The 24,619-nt window shown below is 43.7% G+C and overlaps 1 protein-coding gene across 4 annotated transcripts in view; it reads left to right on the top strand.

Moving 5' to 3' along the window:
* The window catches only part of RGL3 (ral guanine nucleotide dissociation stimulator like 3), a 448,342-nt gene that overhangs the window by 282,500 nt on the left and 141,223 nt on the right, over positions 1-24,619 (top strand). For all 4 annotated transcript variants that reach the window (XM_086962749.1, XM_086962747.1, XM_086962756.1 and 1 more), the window contains exons 2-7: positions 1,403-1,510; positions 4,716-4,927; positions 13,416-13,490; positions 20,520-20,713; positions 22,507-22,637; positions 23,212-23,427. In XM_086962749.1, coding sequence (XP_086818875.1) covers positions 1,403-1,510; positions 4,716-4,927; positions 13,416-13,490; positions 20,520-20,713; positions 22,507-22,637; positions 23,212-23,427 — 936 coding nt within the window. The remainder of the gene's footprint in view (positions 1-1,402; positions 1,511-4,715; positions 4,928-13,415; positions 13,491-20,519; positions 20,714-22,506; positions 22,638-23,211; positions 23,428-24,619) is intronic.

Raw genomic sequence — 24,619 nt, forward strand, 5'->3', positions numbered from 1 at the left:
AATTTTATTTTCTGAAGGCTGGTCTTAACATTGCCTTTTGTTACTTTTACTGTTTTTATGCATACATTTTATATATTGTATAATTATGTGTTACTTTTATGGCTTCTGCTGAATAAAGATTATTGACTGACTAACTGAAAAAAAAATCATATAAAAAAAATCAAACAGACGGCGGTGGCCCATATCATAACAAAGAATTCCTGAACACAAATTAACATAACACTCAATTTTTTATTGAACGTGAAATTTCTTCGACCATGAATTGCCCACAGTGATTATTCTAGATTTCCCCAAATCCTTTCCTGGTATGATTTCACAAGTGCTTAACCCTAACGCAAATGCTATCCCTTTCTCTAGTTTTTATCCTCAACCTAACTCTGTTTTACCGTATCCCTTACCCTGCTAGTGTAACCCATGCAAAAATCTAACTCTTATCCTAAATCCTGACCTTTCCCTAATAGCTTCTCTAGCTCAAACTATATCTTTTTGTAATATATATTTACTCATTTCAATGACAATTAAAAATAATCTTTGTGGGGACTTTCCTAATTTTCTCTTTTCGTTGCATAAGAATTCTGAGTCAAGGTATTCTCTGACATTGACATAATCCCATGCTGACATTATAAATAAATCACTACTTACATTTTGTTACAACAGTTTATTTTCGCATAATTGCCGGCAATACGCGTACGCTTTTGATGTGAAATGATTTAAATAACACCACGTTGTATAATTTTCCACACGAAAAATTGTATTGTTGGAGTATAGGAAGACGAATGAACATAATGCAAGTGGCTGCAAATCATGTATGAGCGGTTTAGCGCTATTTTCACAGCACAAAATGTGCTCTAGCGTGACGCATTTCGCACACAAATAATTGCTAAATCCGAGTTTGTGCTTTGCGTGATTTCACATAAGTTTCCTGAAATGTAGCAAAATTACGCAAGAGGAAATTAGGTAAATTTCATGCCCCTTCAAAATAATGAAATACTCGAGCCATTGCTCTGGCAAGCCACAACGAAGAACCCTAATAGTACCGACCATGCTTGAAGTTCAGGATCAACTGAAATTTCAAGAGGCAATGTTTTTCCTTATTTTCATTTGGAGTATTCGTTTAAAAAAATATATATATATTGCCTCTGGAAACAGCCTAGGAACTACTGTAAGTTTATATGGTATGAAGGAATAGGCCTTCCTGAATCCGGGTATGAATGGGCCATTTTAGGCCCACGTTGGAACCGCTTCAACTGCCACTTGTTGTAGGAATGTGCCTCACTCAACTAAAAGGGATGGGAGCAGCTGGTGGTAGGCAAGCAAGGTGTTTGACAGCGGGTGAGTGCTGGATGTGGGTTAATAGGAGCCCCACACAGCCTCCGTTTATTCTCATTCTCCTTGTTTTCAGAACCCGCTGCAAGAATGGGGAGAGGAGGTGGAAGATGGAGCCATTTATGGTGTCACCTTGAGGAGAGTCAAGATGGAGCCGGACAGCGCTGATGGCGGGGGACATACGGTAAGGAGGGTGGCACTGGGCATACACGGTCTGTCAGCGTTAGAAGTGTGTGTACTGCGCATGGCAAGCAGTGGTAGCGCTTGGCAGAGTCCAGGCCTGCAGCAATGTTGGTGAGTGTATTCATCAGGGCTGGTAGTATTGCCAGTGGATATACTGCTCAGCGTTAGCAGTGGGTATATTGCTCAGGGCTGGTAGTGTGAACAGTGGGTATGCTGCTCAGAACTGGCAGCGTTAGCAGTGTGTGTGACATTGTTAGCTGTGGACAAACTCCTCAGAACTGGCAGCGTTAGTGGTGTGTTTCGCATTGTTAGCTGTGGATAAACACCTAAGAACTGGCAGCATTAGAGGTGTGTGTGGCATTGTTAATTGTGGATAAACTCAATTGTCAGCTTTAGCGGTGTGTGTGGCATTGTTAGCTGTGGATAAACTCCTCAGAACTGGCAGCATTAGCGGTGTGTGTGGCATTGTTAGATGTGGATAAACTCCTCAGAACTGGCAGCGTTAACGGTGTGTGTGGCATTGTTAGCTGTGGATAGTCTCCTCAGAACTGGCAGCTTTAGCGTGTGTGTGGCATTGTTAGCTGTGGATAAACTCCTCAGAACTGGCAGCTTTAACGTGTGTGTGGCATTGTTAGCTGTGGATAAACTCCTCAGAACTGGCAGCGTTAGCGGTCTGTGTGGCATTGTTAGCTGTGGATAAACTCCTCAGAACTGGCAGCTTTAACGTGTGTGTGGCATTGTTAGCTGTGGATAAACTCCTCAGAACTGGCAGCGTTAGCGGTCTGTGTGGCATTGTTAGCTGTGGATAAACTCCTCAGAACTGGCAGCGTTAACGGTGTGTGTGGCATTGTTAGCTGTGGATAATCTCCTCAGAACTGGCAGGGTTAGCGGTGTGTGTGGCATTGTTAGCTGTGGATAAACTCCTCAGAACTGTCAGCGTTAGCGGTGTGTGTGGCATTGTTAGCTGTGGATAATCTCCTCAGAACTGGCAGCGTTCGAGGTGTGTGAGGCATTATTAGCAGTGGATAAACTCCTCAGAACTGGCAGCGTTAACGGTGTGTGTGGCATTGATAGCTGTGGATAATCTCCTCAGAACTGGCAGCGTTAGCGGTGTGTGTGACATTGTTAGCTGTGGATAAACTCCTCAGAACTGGCAGCGTTAGCGGTCTGTGTGGCATTGTTAGCTGTGGATAAACTCCTCAGAACTGGCAGCGTTAACGGTGTGTGTGGCATTGTTAGCTGTGGATAATCTCCTCAGAACTGGCAGCGTTAGCGGTGTGTGTGGCATTGTTAGCTGTGGATAAACTCCTCAGAACTGTCAGCGTTAGCGGTGTGTGTGGCATTGTTAGCTGTGGATAAACTCCTCAGAACTGGCAGCGTTCGAGGTGTGTGAGGCATTATTAGCAGTGGATAAACTCCTCAGAACTGGCAACGTTAACCGTGTGTGGCATTGTTAGCTGTGGATAATCTCCTCAGAACTGGCAGCGTTAGCGGTACGTGTGACATTGTTAGCTGTGGATAAACTCCTCAGAACTGGCAGCGTTAACGGTGTGTGTGGCATTGTTAGCTGTGGATAATCTCCTCAGAACTGGCAGCGTTAGCGGTGTGTGTGGCATTGTTAGCTGTGGATAAACTCCTCAGAACTGTCAGCGTTAGCGGTGTGTGTGGCATTGTTAGCTGTGGATAAACTCAACTGGCAGCGTTAGCGGTGTGTGTGGCATTGTTAGCTGTGGATAAACTCCTCAGAACTGGCAGCGTTAACGGTGTGTGTGGCATTGTTAGCTGTGGATAATCTCCTCAGAACTGGCAGCGTTAGCGGTGTGTGTGGCATTATTAGCTGTGGATAAACTCCTCAGAACTGGCAGGGTTTGCGGTGTGTGTGGCATTGTTAGCTGTGGATAATCTCAGAACTGGGAGCATTAGCGGCGTGTGAGGCATTGTTAGCTGTGGATAATCTCCTCAGAACTGGGAGCGTTAGCGGTGTGTGTGGCATTGTTAGCTGTGGATAAACTCCTCAGAACTGGCAGCGTTAGCAGTGTGTGTGGCATTGTTAGCTGTGGATAAACTCTTCAGAACTGGCAGCGTTAGCGGTGTGTGTGGCATTGTTAGCTGTGGATAAACTCAACTGGCAGCGTTAGCAGTGTGTGTGGCATTGTTAGCTGTGGATAAACTCAACTGGCAGCGTTAGCGGAGTGTGTGGCATTGTTAGCTGTGGATAAACTCCTCAGAACTGGCAGCGTTAACGGTGTGTGTGGCATTGTTAGCTGTGGATAATCTCCTCAGAACTGGCAGCGTTAGCGGTGTGTGTGGCATTGTTAGCTGTGGATAAACTCCTCAGAACTGGCAGCGATTGCGGTGTGTGTGGCATTGTTAGCTGTGGATAAACTCCTCAGAACTGGCAGCGTTAGGGGTGTGTGTGGCATTGTTAGCTGTGGATAATCTCCTCAGAACTGGCAGCGTTAGGGGTGTGTGTGGCATTGTTAGCTGTGGATAATCTCCTCAGAACTGGCAGCGTTAGGGGTGTGTGTGGCATTGTTAGCTGTGGATAAACTCCTCAGAACTGGCAGCGTTAGCGGTGTGTGTGGCATTGTTAGCTGTGGATAAACTCCTCAGAATTGGTCGCGCTAGCGGGTTGTGAGGCATTGTTAGCTGTGGATAAACTCAACTGGCAGCTTTAGCGTGTGTGTGGCATTGTTATCTGTGGATAATGTACTCAGAACTGGCAGCGATAGCGGTGTGTGTGGCATTGTTAGCTGCAGATTAGCTCTTAACTGGCAGTGTTGGTAGTGCATGCACTTCTCAGGGTTTGGTAGTGTTTGGAGTCTGTTGAGTGCTCTGAGCTGCAATGTTAGTGAGTTTACTAGTTTGAGCAGGCAGTGTTAGAAGCACGTGATCTGCTCAGGGCTGGCAGTGTTAATGAGGATATTGCCTAGGGCTGCAGTGTTAGCAGTAAGTTTGCTGCTTGGAGTTGCCAGTGTTAACAGTGTGAAGGCTGTGCAGTACTGGCAGTGCTAGCTATAACCAACCATATTGCCTACAGCTAGCACTGTTAGCATTGGATATAGAGTTAGGGCTGGCAGAGTGTGCACTTGGCGCACCGCCTACATTTTCACTCTACCTAAAACCACTGTTCCATGTTGAAGCCCAGTCGCCCATGATTCAGTTCTCATCCTTTGTCTCATTTCCTGCTCTTGTTCATCTTCCAGGTGGACTCAGAGGCGCCTCTAATGCCCGGCTGTGGGTTCGTCCAATACAAGACATGCAAACTGCGCACACTGAAGGCCGGAAGCTTAGAGAAGCTGGTAGAGAACCTCATTGCCACTGAAGGGGGCAGTGACAACACCTACGTACCCTGTTTCTTGGCCACCTACCGGGCGTTCACCTCCATTGAGGCAGTGCTGGCCCTGCTACTGGACAGGTGTGTACTTAGTCAAAGTCAAATTCAGCTTTATTCGGTGCAAATAAAAAACACCATATACGCATGTTATAAAAAAGGAACATTCCTACATTACAATGTGGTTAAAATCATGATAATAGCACGTTATAACTGTACAAGTTACATTTAGCATTGCTTAATCTAGTACAAAAACATAAAAGAAAGGAACCATAGCGCTATTAGGGGACGTCCATTTAAAGATTGTCAAAAATTCAAATTTTTACACGTACGATCAATACAAGTAAATCATGCTGTTTAAAAGTGCTAGTGCTTACTTTGTGCACAAGGGTACATAAAGTGCTTGGTATTTATGTAAAGTGCAAAAGCAGGTTAAACAAGCTAAAATGGGGAGTTTAACAGTTTTCGTCCGACTCTTCACATGATAAAGTATCCAGATATGTATAGTCTCTTCTTTTCCTAATGGCAAGTTGCACATAACCGCTCACAGAATTGATAATTTTCAGGTTTCCCAGGCAACAACTAAGGTTAAATGCTTGTTTCTAGGTATAAAGCCTATTTGATAAAAACAGGGGCTTTAAAAAATTGATTTCCGAATATCTCCATAAAAACTGCAAAACAAAATCAAATGCAACGTTGATTGTGATGTTTTACCATCACACGGGCAATTTGGAAGTTTGTGACCCCATATTTCCATTTTTGGAAATGCAAATACAACGTCTAAGGTCCTCAACCTTAATCTCGTTAAGTAGAATCTATTTTGGGTATTTCTTAGCAATATTAAATAAGGTTGTAGCGTCATCATAAAAGGATGTTCACAATAAGAGACGACGCTAGATTTATTAATAGCAGCCCTATTCCTATCGTTTTCCATAACCATTAGATATTTAAGCTTCAAGTCACTTTTTGCAATATCCAAAGTAGATGACGGGTTCTTTTTATCAATTTCGACCTGCAACATGTTAACAGGTTAAAAATATACTTCAGCCATGGAATTTTCCGGCTATGGTCCAGGGTCAAGCAGTCCTTTATAGTATCTTGAGTAAATTTGGTTTCATCCTTTGCCCAAATCCCTCTCCAAAACCTCAGGCTGGCCATTTTTATCATGTCGCTAAGGTATGGTGCAGACAGTTCTTTGGGGACGGTATAATTAGCTGTGGCCTAGGGGGCTGCCAACAATCTTTTAAAAAGTTATTTTCCTGAGTTTGTAGGGAGATGATGATACCTCTCCCCCAAATTGCAGCCCCTTAGCAGACACCAGCAACAAATTTAGTCCTATAAAAGGTTAATATCTCACAGGTGGGTTTATTTCCTAATTTCGTGAAGAACCTAAGGATACTCTCCGTAGTTCTTAAAAATTTCATGTTAGTTGATTCTATAGGTACATTCCACGAGCCTTTCCTGTTAAAAAGTATCCCTAGGTATGAGAAAGATGGGACCCTATTAATGGGAACCCCTTCCAAGAGGCGTTGTCTGTTCTTGGATCTGTTATTCCCACATATCATGACAAATATTTTCTTTAAGTTTAACTGTAGATCTTTGCCAGACATGTAGGATGCGAAGTTATCTATTAAAAGTTGCCTCCCGTTAGCTGTCCTAGAAATTAGGACAGCATCGTCTGCATATAATTAAACAGGCTTGGCGTGTGTTCCAACTTTCGGGGCATCTCCAACTAGATGTTGGTCTATATTATTAATGTAGAGGGAAAATAAGAAGGGTGCTAACACGCACCTTTCTTACACCACGCGTGACTCTAAAATCCGGAGTGCATTCTCCCATGTTGCCAAAACGTACCCTAGAGGTTAGGAAGTTGTATATCTGAGACAGATAAATGATAATTGCGATGGGCGCCCCAAGTTCTTTAAGTGTCAGCCATAATTTTTGGTGATTGACTAGGTCAAAGGCACTTGTCAAGTCAACAAAACATAGGTGGAGTGCCCCATCCTTTGCTAGTGTGTACTTCCCTATTAGTAGTTCTAGGTTTAGGCATTGTTCAACCTTCCCAATACCTCTTCTGGAACCATACTGTGTCTCTGTGAGGATGTTTTGCTCACTGGCCCAAGTTTCCAGCGTTTCGAGCATTATACGACCAATCACTTTTGAGGTTGAATCTAGAAGAGGTATTGGGCGTTAACCATTGGCTTTCCCTCTATTTCCTTTTTTTAAAATAGGTACAATAATGCTTTCGACCCAAGTGGCCGGCAATACGCCCTTAAGAGTAGCGTTAAAAACTTTCAGTAAAATAGGTATCCAAAAAAACATGTTATATTTGAAAACATCAATGGGGATCCCATCTGCACCAGCAGTTTTGCCATTGGCCCTTTTTTGCAGCGCTGATCTAATTTCTTCTGGTGTTATTGACGGGATTCCAACTGGTTCTACTATTATAAAAACACCCCTGTTATTAGTAGCTATTTCCAAGGCATTGGGGTTAAAATGCTCTCATAATGAATTACCCAGTCTTCCAGGGTTACCAGGGTTTCAATTTTAACTGCATTATTCTCTCCAAAGTAGGGGTGATTAATAGTTTTCCAAAAGAGAGCTTGGTCGTTCAGTTCTGCTGCTTGGAAGAACTTCTCCCAAGCCCCCTCACATATTACCCTCTTACTTTTATTCACACTGTTTTCATAGTCTTTCCTCGCTGTACTAATCCTGGCACTATCTCTAGGTTTTTCTTTTAAGGCTGTTTTAAGCTCTCTATTTAGTCTGGAACATTTATCGTTACACCATCTGGGGTTTATATCATGGTTTGTCTTTCTCCTTTTAGTTGTTAAGTCTCCTGCGATTGTAGTGGTTATATTACAAAAAGCATTTATGATTGCTGAATCAGAGGAGAGGTCGTCCAGACAAATATCTATGTCACTTTGGAATTTCCCTAAAAGATTTTCCACAAAGTTGGCTGGATTCACTCCAGTTCACTTTATTGAGATACCATTATTAACATGTGTCCTAATTTCTGCGTTCATTTTGTTCCCTCGCTCTTTTGGTGTTAATTTTAATCCCAATAACAAGGTTAACCCCTTCCACACTCATGACGAGCTGGGCTCGTCATGGTGTAGCCTCCTCAAACACTGATGACGAGCCCAGCTCGTCAAAAAACAATGTAAAAAAAGAATTTTCAGCACAGAGGGGGAAAACGCATAGCAGCCATGGAGTTAAGGGATTAAGGTCGCTAAGGAGGCTTATATTTGTTTGTATTGTTTCCACCAAGTCACAACAATTGGATGATATAATGAAGTGGTCTATCGTGGAGGATGACCTACTCCCCACCAAGGTTTGAATTATTAGTTCTCCTTCTAAGCTGATGGGTTCTAAAACAGCTAAGTTATATTTGTGTACAGCATGATTAATTATCTCCCCATACATATCATGTGAAAAATGCGGGATCCTGTCATTGAATTCATCGCAATACCCGCAAGTTTCTTCGGCTTAATGGGCGCATTTAACACAATTAAAGTCACCTGCTCAAACTAAAATAAAATCCCCTTCAATTCCTTCCAAAAAATTATCCAGGTCATTTTCAAGAGCTTTAATGATCTTTGTCTTTGTATTATCAAAAACATTATTATAAAAATGTATTATCACTATGTGCTGTTTACATTTTGAGTAGAGATGCAAAATCTGATAATATTGTGAGAGAACATATGTATTCCCTAAAATCAGTGATGAGGTGACAGCAATTAGTGTAGCTAGGGCCCCCTTAGCTCTGCCCATCCTAGAAGGGCTAGCATTTGTACAGATGGTATAGTAACTGTTAACGCAAAAGGGTTCAGTGCACCATGTTTCTTGAATTTAACACCACGGCGCACCCTTCTAGGGTTTTCAACTAATCCTCATCCCCAATCTTATTTTTAATCCCAGCCACGTTCCATGTCATAATTTTTAAAAACTCATTTAGATATGTGGTAGGGTCATCTATCACTCGGTCACAGGAAAGTGGGTGTTCACTACCCCGGACTTTAGGCTTAGCCAAGGCCTGGCCCCGGGGAGATGCCACCAGGTCAACGCTCACTAGACCAGCGGTCTCATGAGTAGTTTCCTCGGTACTACTTGGACCTTTCCCTGTGCCACCATCCTCCACCTGAATTATCGTGTAAACACCAGAGGGCCCACCAATGACAGTGTAACTCATGTTCAGGGGCTCGTTTCCCGCCCAATCCCCCTTTTGTCAGTCTAATTCACTACATCTTCTCAGTGGTAGGTACCTGTTGTGTAAGGGCACATTTAGCATAGGATTAGACACAGGGTTGTAACGCATATTATTGTTATCATGATGAGACTTGTAAAAAAAAAAACTTGACGGCCCTTATGTTGTCAAAGTTATCTGTATGATGCCTTTTCTCATCATTCGAGAGAATGTTCTACAAAGCCCCGGCAAGATTACTATTTCAAAAGTTTACCACAACACAATCCCCAGGGCATTGTTTTCTAGAATTGTCCACCCAGGGAACTCTCCTCAACATGATGATATTCTGGTATAAGATATGCGACCCAACATTAGAATTGACAGAAAGCCAGTGAGTCACCTGGTTTTTCAATGACTCATATGTTTCCCTCTGGTTTACAGCTAATTTCGGGATGTTATTTAAAATGATCACATATGGGGTAGCCTGGGGGAAGATTCAATGTCCTTTTGTTTGTATTATCCTCTTCAACTGGTCTATCCCTTCTGGGGGTATGCGGCATCATTTGAGCATTAGTAGAATCAGGAATGTCACCTTCATCGATACTTAGTCCTGGTATTTGTCGTATAGTTGGGGCATCCTTCGATATTATTCCAATGTTTGGTGTCTCCCTCTGTATAGCCCTTTGTATTGCTGGCCCGATTTTTGTGACAGAGTTAATTTCAGTTTGATTTTGAGCGGTCGTAGTGGGGCCAGTTGTCCTACTTATAATTTTAGAGGCTTGTAAATTAACAACCAAATTTGTTAAAAAAGTCATGTCCTTCTGCAACAACTTAATTTCAGACATAAGGTGTCTTTCGATGTTATCCAATTTGCCATGAAGTTTCTTAAATAAAGTCTCAACACTCATGTAACTTCTGGGTTTCCAAGTTGCGCTCCCTTTGGACGTCCCGGGATTAGATCCTCCCTTTTTATGTTTGGATTTAGGCTTTGTTGTAGGCTTAGTTGGAAACTGCTCCCCTGGGCTAATAACAGTTAAAAGTAGGTTGTCTCTTTTTTTTGGCGGGAGGGGATGCCGGGGATGTGTCATTTGATAGCACTGAGATGTCCAGGGGTGAATTTAGGATGCACAGGTTATACACTCTTTGGGCACTCGTGATGTTAAGAGTTTCTTTTGTAGTCAAGACTTCTAGTTCTAGTTCCTTGCCCTTCCCACCCATGTTGCTTTCCAGAGTGTGAGATTCCGCCTCACTTACTGACACATTCTCCCTTATTGCAGCATCAAGAGCTGTTTTAGTTGCTGCCAGTTACTCCTCTACATGCACAATTTCATTATTGATGAGGCCCACAGCATTCTTTAAAAACTTTTTTATAGGGGCGCTTCTTGTGTGCAATTTCCCCCCTTGTGGTGGTAATTTCCGTTTGCCCATGCTTATATTTATACAGTGGGTTACATAGAGCGTTGGTTTCTCATACCAAGATCGTTGGTTCCGCCACAATCAGGGGGATGGCCCTGCCCTGCATCGTCCTGTCGTCGACGAGCGCAGACGGGCCCGCCCTTGGTCCGGGCGAGTCCCGCGCAGCGTGAGCCCTGCCCGGTATTTGAAGCACCTCCGCCGCTAATGATGACGCGCCTCCTAGGCTCCTTCTGTTGCAGCTTGGGGATTGTAGTTTTGCTTCTCCAAGCTGTTCCTCCGCTAATTCCAGACACAAAAACCACCAGCAGCAGCAAAGCGAAGTGTCCCGGGCAACAAAACAAAGTATATCAGACAAAAGTACAGGGCTACTGTGCAGCATGAGCACTGCCCGGTATTTGAAGCACCTCCGGTGCTAATGATGACTCGCCTCCTAGGCGCCTTGTGTTGCAGCTTGGGGATTGTAGTTTTGCTTCCCCAAGCTGGTCCTCCGCTTATTCCAGGCACAAAAACCACCAGCAGCATCAAAATGTCTGGACAGCAAAGCAAAGTATCTCAGACAAAAGTACAGTACTTAGTCACTTCAGGAAGTGCTATGGGTACATATCCAGACTGATGGTGGGCTGCTACAGGTCTACATGGCCATTTCTGGTCCACATGCTGGGCCTTCACCTCTATTAAGGTTGTGCAGGCACTACTTCAGTACCCTCCTTTCTTGACACCCATTGATCTTCAGGTCCACCTGGGTGTGCTGGAATTGCTGTTCACCATACAGAGAATCTTGTACAACAAATATGGCTGTCGCTAAAGGAACTGGGAAGGGGAAGGATATTTATACAAACACCCTAAGAACAAGGCATTGATCTACAGTCCTACATTACATTTTCCTAGCCCTCTACCAGTTTTTCAGCTCCATGAGAAGGCGCTGGTGCTGCTGTGAGAAAGGATATAGCTTTGCCAATCATGGAGTTATAAACATAGCAGACAGTCCAGGAGCTGGGGACCGAAGGAATTATTTAATCAATTCTTAATTTGTATGATTAATAAACACCATTACAACATTCTCTAATTCCACATACTAAAAACGTTAGAAAGTAACTTAGCATTGTTTTGAAGAATATTTCCCAAGAAAGATCAGAAAAGCAAGACAACGAATTACATGTCCCTTAAGGGCTACATGGAAAGGGCCAGCTGTGACAGACATGACCAAATTCTACTACTACCTGAGGATTATCTGTATACATATTGTGTAATGTCTAGAAGTAATGGCTAATCGCAATCCGGAAAAAACATGCATGTTAAGACATACATATTAAAACATGGGTATCAAAACATTCAAATCCAAGCTAACATATCTGGACATAAGCCTCTCTAAAAGAGTAGGTAGGTCCCCAAAGTGTGTTAAATGATTGTAGTACTGTTGAATATTGCTACAGCTTAGGTCTGAGTGGTGATTCAAATTACTATATTTTCCTGCAACTCTTACCTTATCAATGTAAATCAGATCTCAATTAAATTAAAAATAGTCATGTTAATGAACAGTGGGTACAAGGTGGCGGCCAGGAGCACAGGCCCTGCCTTCTGGCCACTCAACTGGTCTAACCTTAACCTAGACAGTGGCAGTGATGCAAGGTAGGTCAGACGCTTGCCACCCGCACTGCCCCGCAGATGGTAAAATGATATCTGCCTGTCAGCTCTGAGGAGGGAGAAACAAGCAGGCCTACATCCCTTGAATCCTGGGCATGTCTCAAGTCTTCCTCTTCACCTGACCCTTCCTACCCCTGCATCTAGATTACGAATGTGTACTCCGACAACTGTTTGAAGTACCTAACTCTACCCAACAAATATATGCACAGTAAAGGGGGTCCAGTACGCAAACTGAAGAAGGAGTAGTAGCTAGCTCCATGTGCTCCGTTCAATGCTTACTGTCCACACAGAGATTTGATCTCCAACGAATTATGTTGGCACTACTGTGCGATAGGTGCTACCAGGTGTCGCTCCCAAAGTCACGCATTAAATATGGTGGTCAGCAAGGTAGCAGGGATTGGATAAGGCTATCGATGGAAAAACTGTGAAAACACCTAGGGCTACATCTCTGGTATCCTCACAACCTCGCCAGCTCTCTCTCAGTGCGATACAACACATACATGATGGATACTATAGTAGCTGTGAGGAGGGACACACTGAGGAGGGAGCAAGAAAAAAGGGAAAGAGAACTTGGGAGCAAGCGTGGCATTGAGGGGCGATAGAGCAAGAGATCAACAGGAAGAAAGCAAGTGAGGGAGGCAGAGGTGCTAACGGAAGGGAGCGAAGTAGAGGAAAACGTTAATGAGGGGGACAGGTGAAGGAACTGAAGACAGAAACAAAAGAAAAGCTAAATAAATAAAGCATGATGAGATGAAAGGACGAATGATGATGAAAGAATATATATGTAGAGAAAAGTGGTGTAGAAGGAGGAAAATCGAAAATTTGAGGATAAACGAAAATTTGAGGCTCTAGCGAGGAGGAGGGAAAGAAGTGTTAATGCATACTTGACTGCCAATTCGGAAAATTTGGCAGTTTTAAGAAGACAATTAAGTGCATTGTTTTTCCAATATTGAAAGAAGGTTTTTTAGGTAGATGTGGAAATGCTTGTAAAACCATGTTAGTTCGGGGCAAATTATAGGTAGAATGTCAGCACAATAGGTAGAGTTGGGGACACCGATCAGGTTTTAAGGTCTCCTATAGTCTAACTGAAGTCAAACGTTATCCAAATGTTTTAAATGGACGTATAGAAGTGTAGGCAATCTCTACCACAGAGTACCTGTCTGCTACTGATCTACTCCTCTATTAAAGCTATTGCACCAGGACTGGGAAGTGGGTTATCTCCCTTGCACTGTCCATATGCATGTGTACTTATGTGCCATAAGCTCCTCACAACGCCTTATGCCCCTTTCCTTTGATGTAGTACTATTATTTGTCTTTCTCTCGCAGGAAACTTGGATGCCAAGAGGAGGACCGGTCTCAGTGGCCTGGCTCTCCTGCCCCAAACACAGCTGGAATACGCAGGTAAGATTAAGGACAACCATGTGGAAGGCACTGGCCTTAAGAGGGCTGGCAGGTAGGCTATTATATTAGAGCAGTAGATGCTCTGGGACAAAAGCATCAACCTTTTTATTGGAGGGACTATCCTGCTATACAGCCTAGAATTGGTCATTTGTATGATGTACATTTTCTTTCCCACCCACGTGTTTTAAGAGGGGACCAAGAATGTTTGGTTTTTCTCATTCAAGATTCCCCTCTTTACACCTTCCAGTGGTTGTTGAGGGGATGTTTTTATTTATTTCATTATTTACATGGCACTAAATCCCATCGAGGCCTCAGACTAAGGAATAAATAACAAACTTGAAAAAGTTGGCCATTCTGTTGCAAAAATGGAAGATCTGATATCAGTGTCCTAAGAATAAGGGGCTGATTTAGAATTTGGTGTACAGGGTAGGCCTCTTCGCTACTGTAGTACCCTGTCTACCAACCCCTCCCCCCATATCTGCCTGCCTCATTTAGAGTTGGGCAGACCGTCACTATTCTGTCACAGTGAACTGGAGACCTGTATGGAGGCCAGAACACTTCTCACTGATATGGAACATTTAGGTCTGAAAAAAATGAATCAGGGACCTACACATGAGGCAGGCCATACGTTGGACTTGGTGTTCTCCAACTCATTTTTAAATATGTGCCCATCCCCCATTCAAGCAGAATGGACTGATCATTATATTTTAAAATTTTATACTAAGCCCATGTGTAAATCAAGTGTACCGACTGCCTTGCCGACCAAAAGAAGACCATGGCACAAACTTACACAGGACACCTTTCGAGAGGCTTATCAAGCCCCTATAATTAATGAGCATGAGGGAATAATGCCAACTGAGCTCTATCGCTTTACAAATGCCATAAATGAAGCAATTGATGGTACTATACCACTTAAAACGTATAAACCCCGCCAAGCAGCCAGACAAGAAGTCTGGTACTCCGAAGACCTGAGACACATGAAACAAAAGACCAGAAAGCTTGAAAAAGTGTGGAGACATTCTCGGAAGCCGGAGGATAAACAATGCTACCTAACATCCCTTAGATCCTATTATAAGGCAATAAGGTTGGCTCGGAAAAGCCACATTGCGATGCAACTTGCAGAGGCTGGGAAGGACTCTAAAGTTCTTTTTCAAATCCTGCAAACTTTTACCAAGCCTGTAGCATGCGAAACGGCGGAGATTGCTTCCCAAGAATTATGTGATAGGATTTCTTCCTTTTTTATGAATAAAATTGACACGATTTATGCTAAGATATTAGCCACTAAATCTATGGAAGTGGCCGATCCTAACAACCTCCCTCATAATAGTATTCAGCAGAACACACTGGCCAATCGTTTAAAAAACTTTCCCCCTATTTCTTTGGAAGAAGTCACCTCCCTTATTAAAGTAATTAAGAGCGGTAGTCCGCAGGATACTGTTCCCGCCCGGATCATGCCTATGCTGGCTGATATTCTTGGTCCAGATATACAGAAACTGATCAATCTGTCTTTAAGTACGGGAGAAGTCCCGAGAGATTGGAAACGGGCATTGGTAAGACCGCTAAGGAAAAATACCACCATTCCTTGGACGGATCTTGCCAACCTGCGACCCATTTCTCTCCTCCCCTTTATGGGCAAGATGATGGAGAAGTTCGTTAATGGACATCTGTCCAGATTTGTTGAGGAGACACATGGACTGGATCCCTCTCAGTCGGGCTTCAGGCCGAGACATAGCACCGAGACCACCTTGCTGTCAGTCGCAGACGATCTACGTATGTACCAGGATGGGGGTTATTCCGTCATCCTGGTTCTGCTGGATCTGTCTGCGGCGTTCGACACCGTGTCTCATGACATCATGACCACCAGACTTGTTAACATCGGTCTGGAAGGTGTAGCTCTGGCATGGTTGAGGAGTTTCCTGACCGACCGCACCCAGACTGTCACCTTGGGTGCTTATCGGTCAGAGGAGTTGGGGATCTCAAAGGGGGTGCCACAGGGGTCTTGCTTAAGCCCGACCCTGTTTAATATCTATGTGGCCCCCCTGGCTAACATCATGAGATCCCATGGGTTCATCCCTATGTCATACGCGGATGACACTCAACTCCTCTTCCCGTTTAAACATCTTACGGATACGGTCAGGAACTCTTTTTCCTTGGGGATGAAGGCAGTAGCCCACTGGATGGCATCAAACTTCCTGCAATGCAATGTGGCAAAAACGGAAGTGATGCTGTTCGGTGAGGCAAAGCTCCTATGGTCACCAGACTGGTGGCCGCAAGACCTTGGCCCAGTCCCAGAGCCAAAGCAGGTGGTAAAAAATCTCGGTGTACGACTGGACCAGGAACTCTCTTTAAAACAAAACAGCAATCAAGTAGTGGGTTCATGCTTCCATGTGATCGCTATGCTGAGGAAAGTCTTCCCCTTGCTCCCTGACACAACTAGGAGAACATTAGTGCAGGCCCTTATACTGAGTCGACTGGACTACTGCAACGGGCTGCTCCTGTCAGTCAACGAGGGAGTTATCGCGAGATTGCAGGTAGTCCAGAATACGGCGGCCCGTCTTGTCCTAAATCAGCCTCCCCGCACACCATCGAAGCCTCTCCTGAACACCCTACATTGGCTGCCTATCAAACAAAGGGTGAAATACAAGATAGGATGCACTATACATAAAAGTCTCCAGAACAAAGGCCCAGAGTATCTAAACAATAGATTCTCTCTCTATAGGCCCGCTCGATCCTTGAGATCCAGTGAACAAGGTCTTTTACAAGTTCCAAGAGCCAGAAAGACCAGACAAGGTGGAAGAGCTTTGTCCATTGCCGGACCAAGATTGTGGAACAGCCTTCCTCTCTCTTTGAGACTCTGTCAGGAGTATCTCCTATTTAGGAAACAGTTAAAAACCTTTTTATTTCCTAATTAATTACTACCATCTGCCTACCTATTGTTACAAGCTGAAAGGTTTCTCAAAGGCGCGGAGATACTCCTCCGGGAGATGATCCTAGCGCGATATAAACCCGCTAATAATAATAATAATAATAATCAGCAGAGCCCCGGTTGGCTCCGTCACAGAAAGCTTCTTCCGATAAATTAGGGGCAGTTGGAGGAAGGGCAATACGCTGTCCACCTTATTTCAGATAGATGGAGCGATGTATTTTTTTCTGTCTGTCACTGCCAGGTATAAGTTGTGTTTCAATAACAAAGTTTCACTTTTTCTTTGTTAAACTTTGATGGATGACCATCAAAACTAAAGACCACTGTCCACCAAACTTTGGAATAAATGTCTTTAGTTTTTTTCTTCTGAAGTGTGGAAGTATCTCCAACAAATGAGGCAGAGAATTCAACAATTGAGGTCTAATACAGCATCTTATGTCGCCTGTCTATGGGATAATATGGAAACCATCATCATTTGATTGGAGAATATTGTGAGTAATTTATTCCAGGAGGTACACAGGAGCAATTCCAGCCATGATTTGTAAACCAGTTATAAGGTTTCAAAGAAGATCCAACTAGAAAAGTGTTTGTGGTTGGGTTGAAACACTATCACTGCCAGGACCAGGTGGGCATTTGCATTCGGCACCTGCTGTACTCAAGCACTCAATTTGGAATTTGGGGAGTTCCCTGAGTACTGCATATGCGTAGTCAAATTTGGCATTAATTAACTTCAACAGTTCCTAAATTATTCATTTGATCTAGGAATGGCAGAATTGTTTCAGCTGCCTCAGCTCATAGGTAGCTGATTGTAACGCTGCCCCAATATGTACCTCAAAGTTTGTTAGTTTCAAGTTACCATTTTAAGAAGAGCGCGAGAATAGATTTTTGGACACAGGAGGGCACTTGCCCTTGATTCAGAAACTGGTTGATCAATTCAGAAACACACAATGCAGTAGTGGCTACCATTTGTGTGGCAGACACAGCAGGGAAAATATTGAGAGCGTCGCCCCACTGCTCTCTGAGTATTTAAAAAAGGAAAAATAAGATGATAATAACGCAATGTTATTATAATTTTATTTTTCCTACTGCAGGCGCTCCGTTCGTTTCCTGCGAACGGGGCTGGGCTCTGTGACGCTAGAGCACTGCAGGGAGAGGAGTGGTTGCACTCTCCAAGTGCATATGACGATTTGACTGGCCGTTGTGGGCTGGGCAAACTGTCATGCACACTTGGCATGTTCTCCACCAACTGTCATGTACAGCCTGGGTGGAGAACATGCCCTGGCTCACAGTCCCCGTCTGTGCACTAAAACCACAGCACTCAGACCATTCACAACACTGCCATGTAGCATTGTGATTGGCTTTGGGTAGCCAGGGAGCCCCAGTGCTTCCTGCTGCAGTCTCCAGGAAGAAGATGAAGAGGACGGAGAAGAGGCATTGGCTGGCCATACTCGGGTAAGTATTTTCATCCCCCTCACCCCCATCTGGTAGCAGCCGCTACTGCTGTCGAAGAATGGCCAGATATCTTCTATAGAGACCCCACCTCTGCCACAAGTACTGCAGGTATGGAAGCCATGACCAAGATCACTTTGTATTGGTATTACACCCCAGCTCAAATGCGGGCCCAGTCTCACAAGAAATCTTCTGCCTGTTAAAGGAAGTGTAGGCACAGAAGAAGACTAACACACTTGCTATGAAGATGTCTCAAGTTACAGCATTACGAGCAGGAAGTCCCCACCAGTAGAAACACTTTATTCTCCACTGGCATCCAACAGTTCCTGGGATACATCTTACTGGGCTTACTTAATGAGCAAACACACCCACTCCTTTCAAACAGAGGCAACACGATCATTGGCTCTGCTAAGCCAGTGATCATGGCACTATGGAGGAAAGACATAGAACTAATTACGATGCATGGCTTAACAGATTATGACAGCTCCTGGGTATAGAGAAACTTTCCAGTGGGTTAGTAAACCCACTTTGCATAGCCTTCCTAATTCAAGAATTTAGAGCGCTTACATGCCCTAGATCAATGCTCATTTTCAAGACCAGCAAGCCATCTTAAGCAAAGATAGATCTTGAACAGACCAGATTGTAGCACTGCACATCATCATTGAGCAGTCAACGGAATGGAACTCCCCGCTCTATGTTAACTTAATCAGCTATGAGAAGGCATTCAAAAGCGTGGACAGAGAGACCCTTTGAAAACTCCTCCCCCATTATGGTGTGCCAGATAAACTTGTCATCGGGAACTCTTACAAGGGAATGATTTGCAAGAAGGTCCATGAAGTACAGCTCACTGAAGCCTTCCAGGTGAGGATCGGAGTCCACCAGGGTTTTTTGCTCTTGCCTTTTCTCTTCCTGTTGGAAATAGACTGACATTAAGGCATCCACGGCAAGGAGAAAAATGGGAACCAATGGACACCTTGGACACAGCTTGACGACCTGGGCTTTAAGTAATCATTTGTAGAGTGCAGTTCTTACACCCCTGGGGTGTCTGGGTACTGGGGTGAGAGGTCTCAGTCGAAAAGCAGGTCTTGAGGAAACAGTGGGAAGAGGTAAGAAATGAGCACAAAAAGGCAAACACAGAGGGCAGGAACATGAGCGAGCAGGAAAGACAAAACAGAGGGCAGGAAATCGAGCAGAAAAGGAAAAACAGAGGGCAGAAAAATGAACAGTAAAGGCACAACAGAGCAGAAGAGGGAAAAACAGGGGGCAGAAAAACGAGCAGGAAAGATCAGGAAAAACAAAAGAGGGCAGAAAAATAAGCAAAAAAGAGGGCCGAAAAATTAGCAGAAAAGGTGAAACAGAGCACAAAAATAGCAAAGGAGGCACAAACAGAGGGCAGCAGGTAGACAGGCAGCAAAGGGTAGCAGACCTCAGGAAAGCTGGACAGGGGAACAGTCAAAGGGGGAGCTGGCACGAGGACCTGCTCCAACTTTGCAGACGACCTGGCCCTGCTCTTTGGCCACTTAACGCCACACTAAGAAAAGGCCAGGGGGGTCCCCTGAGAGGATTGTTTGCAATGTCTTCTAATATGCTAGATAGTGCAGTGCAAGTTGTCATTTTTCTTTTGGAAAACTGCTAGAGGGAAAGGGGAGAGATGGTGGGTAAGTTGGGAGAGTTGGGGTTTAAGGATATTTTTATATAACGTCTTCTGTGTTCTCTTCGATCAGTAGTTGTCTATGTGAACCAAACAAACAACAATAAAACAGTTATAAACCAAAAAAGTGGTTTATGCTTTGCCAATGTCAGATGAAGGCATGAGTTGAGGCAAAATACACAGGGATTAATACATCCATGAGCACTTTGAAAATTATCTTTGAATAGGTTCACAACCTCCTACTCACTTTATGATTAAGATAGGTCTGTTTCCCCAGGAAAATATTCTTTCTACAGACCTAGATCATCTGCCCTGTATTTCCTCAAATTCGTTCCAATCTTCAGCAGTACCAGCATTGGGTTGCTGGCCAAAGCAAATATGGTAGAATGTCTAGCATGCAGACAGCACAATTATTTCCTAAGAATTTCATTGAAACCTACCCATCTACTCTACCTGCCTACTAAGCTAATTATATGTGCTTCTCTGAACTACACTTCCATGGAGTTTTACATGCTTACCTTGTACATACCTACACACTTATTAAACTATCCTTCAAGTGGCCTCTAAAGATTGGCAATGGCAGCTAGAAGTACCATGGCATGGAGGGAGGTAATGAGCAAGTGTCAATCGGACTCAAACACATCTCGATTGTCTCACAAGTGTGGTAATTGTTTAGGTATTGCCTATACCTCATAATAATAAACGTCTCGCGAGGGATACTACGCACTATACAAATGCAAATGCTAATCTGTGAGTTTAGGAATCGACAGGTCTGCATTTTTCTTTTTACTTGAAGGCTTATACTGGTTCCTGTTGTACATTCTGAGTAGTCTGCTCCGTGAACAAAGGAGAAACGCAGCCTTTGGATCATACTTCATTTGCAATTTAATGTTAGATTGCCTACCCAATTTATTTTGAAGATTAGTGATTTGTGGCTTACACACAAGAAATATTGGCACAACCTGGGATGGTAAACTGTGTGATTTGGTGGGTTCTCCTATTGCAGGGTCGTGAGGCGCATCCTTAGCATTTGGATGGAGGAGTATCCGGAGGACTTCCGGCAAAAGCCCCAGTACTCATGTCTGAAGATAATTCAAGATTACCTGAGGGAAGGGCCTTCAGGAGCAGAAGAGGATAAGGAAAGTCTGCAGGTCTCCATGCTTCTGCAGAGGTTTCACGAAGAGGGCACTGAAGAAGAGGGTAAGAAATACAGAGTCCAGAGACTGAGGCAAACACCCCAAGTCTTTGGGAGTTGGGTGAATATTCAACTATCAATCAGTGTGCTGTAAGGAGTACAGTACACCACCCACCTCTGAAGCAAATTTCGATCTCAAGTGGATACTGTCTTTCACTAATCACTACTACAACTAAACTATACATCCCACCAGGGAAACAGTCCTGATTTCACTTAGCAGCACCTATTATGTGGGAAGGAAACCTGTGTAAGGACCATACCTGCTCTCAATAAGACCTCCAAACGTGTGTAAATACACCTTTTCGCTAACACCACCTATCTCAGAACGGCACAAACCTAAGTAGATGAAATCTAAGAATCAGATCCCCTGCTACTTCTCACTAGACAGCACTGTCTCTGAATGGCAGATACCACCGAGCAGAGCTCCTTACTACCGACCAGAGCACTTTACCTCTTCTTCCTACTAGACATCTAGAGAAAGACTATGCCTGGGCTACACTGCTAATCTAAGGAAGGGAGACAGAAGCTAATCACTGTGTGCACCCTGTTTCTGCACTTACTACCTTAAAATCACAAGGGGTGTCCACGCCCTATGGGGGACTTGTATCAAACCTAATCCTCCTTGGCAAACCTATTCGTTTATGTTATGGACTGTCACCCACTATGTTGTCGCTTCAGTGGCATGCTTCATCATGGAGCCCATGCCACAGATATTCTAAACATATCTGGGTAGGCTGTCCCAGTTGATGCAGCTATTTTTAGGCTCACAATATCTACTGCATTTCCTGCTACACAGTGCTCAATTCAGTCACCCTCAAAAAGGCCATGCTTCAAACTTCTACATCTCGCTTCCTTGATGCTAGGCTACCGCTTTTCAATTAGACCAATGGCTCTACCACTAGTCCCAAGCTCCCTCCTGTCACCAAATACCCCACCCCAAAAGAACAGGGTTTATCTAGCTTTTGTTTATGGGAAGTCTGTGAGGGAGATACATGCTACATTTCTATGATAACCACTGTGTACATCACATACAAATGTATTAACATACATCTCACGTTATCGCATGAGGAGGAATCTGAAAAAGTTGCATAGGTCGACCCTTGATGTGCCAATACTGTAACTCTGCAGTACGTTCCTCATCTTTCAAATAAACTCCACCTTCTCCCACTGAATCAAACCTCGTCTCACAAGATCACATCACCTCCTTAAAAATCACATACATCCACTCACTCATTTTCTCCTCACACTAGATAATATGTCCTGCCATTTGACATCACCTGCTTGCTTGCTCTAGAGAACTCCTACCACTTCTTAAACACTTCCACATATCAGACCACACCGCACTTCAGACTTAATATCGTTCTGCTACGCCCTATGAATGGGCCTCACTTTTTCCGGCTAGATCTATCCTTCCTGTAAATTCTGCATTTCTCCTACTAGGACCGGTGTTCTCCTACTATACCTTACATTCTTTTATTAGCATGTGCTCTCTAATTAGCCCCCAATACCCCATACTATACCTCAACTTATCAGGCACCACCTCTTATCACTAGACACTGCACTTTATCACATAAATTAACCAGATTAGAGCAAAAATTGTTTGGAACACTACCTGTCCATATTTGGCAGCCTTTGCTAGCTAGCATCTGAGAAAGGATCCTGCATGTCTCTGTTGCTCCTCATATTCCAGGGCAGCGGGAAGATTGGCACACTGAGATTAGATAAATTTGATGTTGCTGTTACCCTCTTCCACTGTTTTCATATGTCCCTTTTCATATCAATCTCTATTACTTTGCAGTTAGTTCTCCATATCGCTTTAGCTTCATTATGCCAGAGGATGAAGCAGAACCTGACGTCTCAGAAGAGAAGGCTGATCTACTTGCGTTCCCTGCAGAGGAGGTGGCGGAGCAGCTCACACTGATGGATGCAGTGAGTCAGAATAAAGGGTGGGCTTAATGCAGCACGTCGCAAAGGCATGTAGTTTCTTTCACACATTAACAAACTATAACCTGAGATGACAGCAGTGTTTCTGTTTGACTCAGAGACAGGGACCTTCTCTGTTATTGTCTTTGAGATGCCTGCACATCTCAGAGACTGAACAGTTTGCTATCATTAACAAAGCCCAGAGCAGTGTGCCAACTCACGTGGTTTCTTCACTCATCACGCAATAATTCAGTGAAAAATACAGTTCAAGCTCAAGTATGAACAGTCTGCAAAGCTTGGCTCCAATCAAACCCTACACAGGACATGGGAGGTGGCCCAGATGAATTAGTTCTTGTTGATGGGGAGGGCCAGTGTGACTGTTTGAGCAGTGTAGGCGTCCAAAACCCCACTGTGCATGTCCTAGCCTCCTTCTCCCATATGATCACACAGTTGAAATTATTCTCTGGGTGGCAGGTCTGTTCCACACATCAGAGCAGGGGACTTTATGTGTACTTTATATGTTTTTGATTTGCACGGTTAACGAATCATAACTCTAATATCATTGTGCACTTTCTTGCAGGAGCTGTTTCGGCGTGTCGTACCATTTCATTGCCTAGGCTGCATCTGGTCACAGCGAGACAAAAAGGAGAAAAAACATATCGCACCCACAGTCCGTGCCACTGTAGTGCAGTTCAATGCTATCACCAGCTGTGTCATGGCATCTGTACTTGCAGACGTCCAACTCCGGGCACAGCAGAGAGCCAAAATCCTGGAGAAGTGGATCTCGATTGCTCAAGTATGTTCAAGTATCAGGGAGAAGAAGAGGGGTGGGATGAGACTGCAATTAGAGAGAGGTGGGAATATATATCAATGCTACTGATTTCATTATTGTTAGTAATAAAAAGCTAAAGAGGAATTTTCATTCTACACTACAGTTCCAGAAGTGTTCACTTTTCCTCCCTCTTTTGCGTGACTCATGTCCGATGACCTAATTATGTCAAGGGAGAGAGCCACAGTTAATTGGATTGCCCTGGGTGCTTTTGGAGAGAGGCACGTGGAGCCTATAACTAAACGTCCCACCTTTCCTTTGTCATTGAACTGAGCAAGAAGATGTCATGAAAGGCTGGAAAGAATCCAAAACTAGGCAGCAAAATTACTACTAAATGTAAATATACAAGCCCACATCTCTCCAGCCCTAAAGGCTATATAATAGCTTCTAATTGCAAGAAGGCCCTTCCTGTAAATTCTGCATTTTTCCACTAGGCCAGGTGTCCTCCTACTATACCGTACATTCTTATATTAACATGTGCTCTGTAATTAGCCCCCAATACCCCATACTATAACTCAATTTATCAGACATCACCTCTTATCACTAGACATTGCACTTTATCACATAAATTAACCAGATTAGAACTAAATAGTTTGGAACCTTATATAGCCCTAAAGGCTATATAATGGCTTCTAATTGCAAGAAGGCCCTCTTCTAAACTAATGTGCACTATATACAAAGCTATAAATGGCAAAGGATCAAAATTCTTTCATACAAAAATCGTAAAATACTCCCAACTCAGGAACTTACACTCCAGACTGTCATGACGCTCAATCGTTCTTGCATACTGGAAGAAAACCATTGGTGGCACTACTTTCTCTGTTCAAACCTCAAAACGATGGAACTCCCTACTTGCAAATTCTGAGCCACTGATAATCACTTAGAGTTAGGAAGTGTGGTTAATACCTGGTTATTCCCAATGTGATCCAACAAAGTATCTACATGAGCTCAATTTCTGGTCACAGACAGATACCCTCCAAAAGCCTCTAGGATCAAGAAAGCACTAAACCAGCAGAATTATTTTACAAACAACCCCTACTAACATTCCCCTACAAACAAACCACCCATTCATCTGTCTCAAACAAATACACAAAGGAATGATCAATGCAAATTCTAGAGATTGTCCAGTCCTCAAAATCTTACCAGATAAACCGCAAAC

The sequence above is a fragment of the Lissotriton vulgaris genome, chromosome 1_1 (genome assembly GCF_964263255.1).
Source record: "Lissotriton vulgaris chromosome 1_1, aLisVul1.2, whole genome shotgun sequence".
NCBI classification, from domain to species: domain Eukaryota; kingdom Metazoa; phylum Chordata; class Amphibia; order Caudata; family Salamandridae; genus Lissotriton; species Lissotriton vulgaris.